This window comes from Alosa pseudoharengus, unplaced genomic scaffold (genome assembly GCF_046254945.1).
Source record: "Alosa pseudoharengus isolate Yale_2024_CS ecotype anadromous, Long Island Sound unplaced genomic scaffold, YU_APseudo_1.1 YU_APseudo_1.1_scf_8, whole genome shotgun sequence".
NCBI classification, from domain to species: Eukaryota; Metazoa; Chordata; class Actinopteri; order Clupeiformes; family Clupeidae; genus Alosa; species Alosa pseudoharengus.
The window spans coordinates 30,998,681-31,006,941 of record NW_027468870.1 but is presented as its reverse complement, the minus strand read 5'-3'; the positions used below and the strand labels follow the sequence as shown (position 1 = coordinate 31,006,941).

Genomic DNA, 8,261 nt, shown 5'->3' with positions numbered 1-8,261 from the left:
AATGGAATGGTGTACAGCTGCTTCATATTCATTTGGTGTCTTTTCAGCACCCCTTCAGTGGTTGAGATGCTGACTGTTTGGATGTTATCAATGATGTTGTCCTCTATAATGGCTCAACCGTGGTGCAAATAGCCTCCTCCTGTTCAGGCCCTCTGCCACCCCTGTGAAGTTGTCTTGCGGTCCTATGTGGAAAAAATATAGTAATGCAAAACACAACATTGAGTGAGATAAACTGTCACTGTTTACGTAAAGTATACTTACTGTATATTGTAAAAGTGGAATACTGTAATATTGTATGAAGCATTACAGAAAGTACAGTATTACAGTACAGTGCCTATTGTTAGATTACATACCTGTTCTTTTGACGAAAAGTCTGAATGATTGAGGAAACAGTTGTTCTCCCAACATTTGGCTGCACTCTTCGAGCAGCCTCGGCCATTGTAAGCCCCTGATTGAGAACATGGTCTACAAGTGTGGCTCTTATCTCATCAGGAACGCGGATATGTCCTTGGCCTCCTGCCTCTTCCTCTGTTTTGCCTCCCAACTCCTCCGCCACGCAGCCTCACTCCTCTTCCTCTTCTCGCTGGCTGTTGACCCCGTCCAATTCTTTGTCCTTCCATTGTCAGAAATTGTAACATTGTGTTGTTCTCTGGCTATATACATACTTGCTAGTTGATTGATTCGTTGGAGAAAGTCAAGATTCACCTGGGAGCAATTTACCAATTCAGGACAGATTTAGAAAAGAAGTCTAATGGAAATGTATAGAAATATGCTTGACATATTATGACAGCGTGTTCAACCATTTTACATGTAAAGACTTATGCTATGAACTATGACTATGAACTATGACTTATAATGCCTAAATGTTGTAGGGGGGCATTTGCAACTTGTTCAAAGAAATGAGAAACTGCTTATTTGATGTGCACAAGTGACAGAATGATGTGAACATTGAACAGGTTGAGAATTTCAATTCTGATCTGAGAAATGTACCAAAGCAGGTGAGAAAAAATATAATAAACCATTGTTGGCATACATTTAATGAGTCAGCATTAAAGCACATCAATTCAGTATTAAAGGAGAAGTTCGGTGTGATATTGACCTAAATTGTGTTGAAACATGATACCGAGTGTGAACTTTTGTCTCATAGCTCATCTCGGCTTGTCCCCCTGCACTCCGATATCATGGCGCTAGTTAGCCGATGCTACCAACAGGTTTTCAAAGGGGGTGCCTCGGGCATTGGCCTAGTCATGCAAAGAAATCACTGTTTTACACCATTTACGAGGCTCAAAGTAGCTCCACACTCCGTTGGTAGACTTCCGAGGGCCCTGACATTTAAAAGGAGACATTGAGAACTTTGAAAAAGCACTGGTAGTTTATTTACAAGACGATTTATACAGACAGTACCTTCGGGAAGTTTTAAGTCGAGCGACGAGTACGAATGAACAGGTATGATAAGGGATCTGATTACAAAAATAATTCCGTGGAAATGCATGGATTCCAGTTGCTTGCGCGCCAAACGCTTATTTCCTGTCTAGTGGGGCTACATACCCACCAAGTTTCATGTGCCCCGGTGTTTTGGTGTCGTTGACCAACAATTCAGGAAGTTGGTATATATGATCTATTATGAACTCCTCTATTCTGTATCTGAAAAAGAGAAGAGGCAGTCAAGAGGTCCACTCCAATTTTCTATTGAAATTGGAAAATTGGATTCAATTTTCTAATCATCTTTTTTTTGCAAGTCAAATAAATGCATATTTAAGATTTAATTTGGAGTTGTATCCTGTTGTATTTGTGTAATGTAATGTTGGATAGAAAAATGGGTAATTGGGTGTTCGGGACATCCTTGGTATGCTCAACATATCTCAATAATGCCAAACTAGGAAGTTGGTATGAAAGTAAATACTCACATGCAATACAAAACCTTACATATTAGTATTATGTGCACTATATGGACTAAAGTATTTGGCCATTGCACCCACAGGAACTTCAATGACATCCCATTATACGTTTGATCATTATGGGTGGGCCAGACTTTGTTATTAATAGATAGCAATCCACATGAGGATCTGTTTTTCACAGCTGCCATTGTTTAACCAACATATAAATACAAGGTGAGTATCTGGAGTAGTCAGTAGAAAAGTTGGGTGTGCTGCCAAGCTGGGACAATATTATCGTCAGGACAACCAGTCACAGTAATGGAAGACCCCTGGAGAGCTGATCGCTGTTATCCAGCCCTGAACTCTTCATGTACAAAGTTTGCCAGGCCAAAGGCACTATACATCATCATGTACATATTTTTGTCATCAATATCTGTGTCTACCGTGTTTCTAAACTTGCTGGTGATCATCTCGATTTCTCACTTCAAGCAGCTTCACACTCCAACCAACCTGCTCATCCTCTCTCTTGCTGTGGCAGATTTATTTATCGGACTCACTGTCATGCCTGTGGAAGGGTCGCGTTTAATTGAAACATGCTGGTATTTTGGGGACACACTGTGTAACATATTCCCTTTCATTTTTTCAGTGGCTCATTCAGGATCTCTCTGCAGCCTTGTCTTAATTTCCATTGATCGTTTCATTGCCATCAGTGATCCTTTAAGGTACTCATTGAAGGTCACACACAACAAAGTAGTTATAATTGTTGTTCTAGGCTGGTGGATTAGTCTACTTTATATGTTCTTCTTTCTTTATGACCACCTAACTGAAATGGAGCCTCACAGGACATGTCACGGAGAGTGTCTGTTCACAACAATCAGTTTCTCATGGATTGTTGGTGATGTTTTTGTGTCATTCATTGTGCCTTGTTCCACGGTTATAATTTTAAACATGAAAATATTCTGTACAGCTAAGTATCATACAAAGGTGATTAACTCTGTTACAGAAAGAGAAAGGGCTGGTAACAAGGACACAATAAGAAGTAAGAAATCCAGCCGTAAAGCTGCAAAAACAATAGGGATACTCGTTACAGTTTATTTGCTCTGCTATATGCCATATAATTTAGGCATTTTTGCATACGACACTGACTCATTATCTTATATATGGACCTGTCTTATATGGATTATGTATCTCAACTCCTGCATAAACCCAATAATATATGCTCTATTTTACCCATGGTTTAAAGTCTCAACCAAGCATATCATCACCCTTGCAATACTTCATCCAAGTTCCTCTTACTTCAATGTAAATTCTGATGTGAAATAGCTGAATTGACACAATTGTTTAACCCTTGTAAGGTGTTCATATTTTTGTTACACAGCCAATGTTCCCGGGTCTGTTGGACCCACCACATTATTAGGCTTTTAAATCAACACAACCATAACAATTTATGAAAAACTACTTAACAGGTGTTTACTTTAGCTCAATTACCAATGATATAGACACCATTTATTTTATATTTGTCATTTACCCCTGTGAGATCATGTGTATGATCATTTTCAGGTTTTTTTCGTGAGAAAACAAGGAAATTCAATTATAAAAATGGTAAAAAACAAAAACAAGATTTTTGATCATTATTGGTGCTTATTTCTTAGAACTTAATCAGGTGAAAGTGCTTGAAATGTAACAATTTTGTAACTTTGTGTGGGAATAGCAGGTGCAGAAAAAAACATTCCCGCACACAGACACTTACACTCAGATACGCACACATACAGATGCCCAGACACACAGAGATGCACAGACACACACACAAAGACACACACACACACAGCAGGCCCAGTTAGGAGGAGGACACAGTTAAGGTACATAGCACCTACAGTTATTACACTCGGGTCCAGTAGACCCGAACTCCTCATATGTAATAGTTATGTGTAGGGGGGTGTACTGTGTGCAGTCATTGAAAATAAGTTATTGTTTATGTTCTTCACAGAAAATGAGCCACGGCAAGTGAGTCTGAGTTAGAAGAAATAATAAATAGCATATGTTTTCTTTTAGCAAACATTGAAAACGGGTCCCACAGACGCGAACACCTTACAAGGGTGAAATTACCAGCATTTGTTAAGATTGAAAGTGTATAAATCAGGGGTGCCCAAATTCTTCTCTATAAAGGGCCAAAAATTAACCTGGGTGGAGGGATGCAGGCCAAAAGTAAGCATTCATGTTATATCACTTCATATATTTTGTCAGTACGCTGTCAGCACACCATCCGCTGGGAAAACGGCTGTACGAAGGAAGAGGCCTGTCACAAACACAATACAATATTCCTCCTTCCAAACTGGACCAGTCAGCACTGGAGAGAATGGAAAAGCTGTTACACATGGCTCTTCTTTAAGGATAAGAGCTTGGGATGAACTGTGTGAACACAAGCACACAACCCCTTTGTAATAACTTTGTATGCGCAGATCTACTGTAGCTACAACATTGCAATGGAAACATGCATAAAGTTCAGCCAGATCTGCGCAGCATGGCAAGTCAAACATGGCCATTGCTTTGGTTCAGTTTACTACTGTACTTTTAGATGACCCGACGCTCTCTTGAAATGTATACACCATGACTTAGACTAGTGGTTTACATGTTAAGACCCAGAAGATGATGTTATTACAGCGTGGAGTCGAAATTCAATATGTTACTATACTTTAAATCTGTTAACATATCAACCACAATTTCCACAGAAAACGAATGGCAATGATTGAATTAGCCACCCTCACTGTTTTGAGATTGCCTCTCAATCTAGGAAATATATCATAAATCATAATCTAACTATCTAACTAACTAACAAAATACCACGGTTATAGGAATAGAGTCGAAGTCTCTGTTTGAAATGGTAAAAACGGCTGCCTTTTACCTGGGGTAGCGAGGCAGAAAGTGCGGTTCGAAACCGAAAACCAAAGATTGAGTGCTACACTCATTCTTAAAAGATGCATTCAATCCGTAGTCATGTCTAGTGAGACAGCTCTCTATTTAGGCAGGGGGGCGAGTCGCTGCTTTCTGTTTCGAACAGAGCCTATGTCTACCTTGTGAAAGATGCTTTATGCGCGTGTCAGTGTAACTACACTGTATTGTAAATTGTAATATTGTGAACTTTCACTCTGGAAATTTCCGGTTTCTAAACTGGTTGCAGTTCCACTCTGGTTCCATGTGAGGGCGCTTACGGGCGAGTGCAGAATGAATGGAGGTCTACGGTGGCCTGACATCGTCATTCTCAATGATAGTCAGAATTTGAGTCTTACTACTCCATTGGGATGTGATTATGGGACGTGTTTCAACCGATAAAGGGGGCAAAATGCCTCTGCATCAGGGGTGTCATGCAAGCCCAAATTCTAGGGGGGCACAATCAGGGTCATTGAATGCATTTTGTGAGAGGGGGTGTGGACAGGGGCGCAGCTACCCATTTTTGAGGGGTATGCAACAACAATATTGCCGCGCCCCCCCCCCCCCCCCCCCTAAAAAAAACAAAAAAAACACAAACAACTAAACAAAACAAAAGGCCAATAATTGATACTATTAGTGTCTATTGAATATGTTTTTAAAGAAATGCTGCCAATTTGATGTTTAACTTGATAAGTATTGATAAATGGTGCATTGCCACTTTAAGAGAGTCTAAACGGTTCTCATGTCCTTTTGCCGGCTATTGCTCACAATGGATAAGGCTGATAGGCACTCTAGCCTTGTTTGTTTGCACCACATAGACAACACACTATTAAGTTATTACAAGGAGCCTTCATTGTTAGGATATGGAAACATGTAATGAGTTGCTGCTAGCATGACATTTCTGTTTGCAGTTGGCCATTAAAAGTGCAGTATGAGCATGGTAGCCACCCAGCTATCTGAATGGAATAGGCTATGTTTCAATCGGCATTATGCTTAACAAACGCTAGTTAGTCTGTCACTTTAAATCCTACCGGTTGCCTTTCACCGTCCACTTATTTAACTGCTGTTGCATCCCTTGACATGCCATCTCATTTTCCCTCTTTCTTGTGCTATTTTTAGTCGTCAACAGCTTTTTTTTTACCACCAGTATCCATCTTTTTCCATAGACGGCAACTCACTACTCGTGGGCCTATCTGCTCGCCTGCAGTCACGGCGCCCCCACTACCTCTTCTATGTCAAAATTCTATGATGGAATCTTATGAGATAGGGCGCCTACTCTAGCCTGTTAGTCCTCTAAAATGTTATAGAACATTGAGAAAATGTTGAAATGATTTAGAAACGGACAGCAGTAGCTACAGAAAATACCAAATATATTATTTTATTTTTTTACCATCGCTTTGGCGCCCCCATAGAGCTGCGCCCCTATGCGTCACTGGGTGTGGATTATATCAGCGGAGGCCCGGGGGTTCTCCCCCGTGAACATTTTGAAATTCTGACTGCTAAACACCATTTTAATACAATTTGTACAGTTTTGAGGGACAGGAATACCTTAACAGAGTTAAAGGAACCGTATGTAAGAAATGTATTTCAATTAATCATAAATTGGCCCTGATATCTCACTAGACATTAAGAAATCATGTTCATTTCAAATACTTATATCACTGACAACAGTAGTCCGGCCAGGATATTGTCATTTAAAAAGTGAAGTTGCAGCATTCAACTGATGTTGATGTTGTCATGTTGTGTTTTGGCCTGATGTGCCACCCACCACCTATCTACTAATCACAAAATCAGTAGTGTTTCGACATCCGGGTTGCCAGCTCTGCCAGTCAGGGGGGAGGGGGAGGGGATACATCGCTCTACAGTAATTTGAAAGTGATTGCAGTACCAGTTTTGGCCACAATCTTACATACGGTTCTTTTAAGTAAGTAAGGTGGGTTCTGTTTTCTTCTGTCTGGCTTGTGTGACATGAACATTGGCTACCTGCATTAGGCTATCTAAAACGACCCTACATAGAGACATATATCCAGTCTCTATGCTGTTTTCATGGATAGGCCTACAGGAATCAACCTCATTTGTTGTTCTAAATAATGTTGCTTCTAGCCTATCCACGTTATCTCCGGAGTGGTTCAGTTTCACATGCGCAAACATTCAATGAGCGCTCATACCCCTACCCCCTGATTTTATGCCTCCATAGGCCTATTTGATGACACCAACCACTCCTGATCAGGGAAACATTTTGTTTATTTTTCTTTTGGTTGGTGTGCCGAATTATCAGGCTATTATCAGACATGTGACAGCAGCACCAGGCAGAATTTAACTTTGCGGCTCCGTGGATGAGCAATCTGCTTGTCGAGGAGGCCCATAGACAGAACAGACTCTCAAAGCCCATTTCGAGTCATTTCTCTCATAACTCTATTTTGACCAAACTAGTTAACATTAGGCCTGCTGTTGTTTAGCTTTGTATGGCAGTAAGCAGCCTAACATTTGTTTATCACAGTCTCTCGACAAGTCACGCAACCAATATACTGAATGCTTTGAATTTGCAGTAAGCATCAAATCCTTTTGGCCTACATTTGTTTATTTACATGTACACCCTTAAGAGTTGAGATTACTGAAGGTTCTGTCTTAATGATGGACTAATCATCTGAGTCAGAGGTGTGCGGAAAACACACATGATGTAACAAATACACAACTGTGTTCATGTTTCCATGTTCTCCCAATATTTATTTATTTATTTTGTTTGATATGTTTGTTGCGGTCACTATGGCACAGGTCACAATATTAATCTTTGGAGAACACTCTAATGATCTGTTAAATCTGTTTGTCTGCCTTTTCTTTGTGAACCCTGGATGCCAGAGGAGCCTATTAACACCTGAAATGTGCACACGGGCATAATGAGGGTCCAAATCTCAGTGGTACATCTCACATTAAAGGTGTGAAATGAAAGACAAACATTGGTTGATGCAATAACTTGCTCCCTCTGTCTTATATATAATAATATATACATGAATAAAAATGATATAATATATTATATGAAAAATGATTTATTACAATTGAAATATTTATTTATCCCATATTTTTTTCTGCATTTATTTATCATGAAGTCATTTTTGGTCCTCCATCCTCCATTGAGTAGCCTAGTGCTGTGCAAGTTCAGCGGTCATTTGGACCATTTCCATGTTGTTACATCTGTTAGTCATCAGAGATGGTGACTTGAGTCTGAGACCTAAAGCCATCCTTACAAGGCTTTGACAAGATTTCGGAAAGATTCTTGAAAGACTGTAGTCTTTTGAATAAAGCTTGAATGGGGGGCATTAGTTAAAAGACTATTTCAAGAATTTTCCCCAAATCTTGTTAAAGTCTTCTGATGTATGGGGTAGCATAAGCAAAAACAGTGACTTCAGACTTGACTTGCGACCAGTGCCGGTTCAGACCTCCATGGGGCTATTAACA

The 8,261-nt window shown here is 40.0% G+C and overlaps 1 protein-coding gene across 1 annotated transcript; it reads left to right on the top strand.

Moving 5' to 3' along the window:
* The first annotated feature begins 2,195 nt into the window (after positions 1-2,195).
* On the top strand, positions 2,196-3,200 carry LOC143112164 (trace amine-associated receptor 13c-like). The gene has a single exon (XM_076274414.1). The coding sequence runs from the start codon at positions 2,196-2,198 to the stop codon at positions 3,198-3,200; it is 1,005 nt and encodes a 334-aa protein (XP_076130529.1).
* The last annotated feature ends 5,061 nt before the right edge of the window (positions 3,201-8,261 follow it).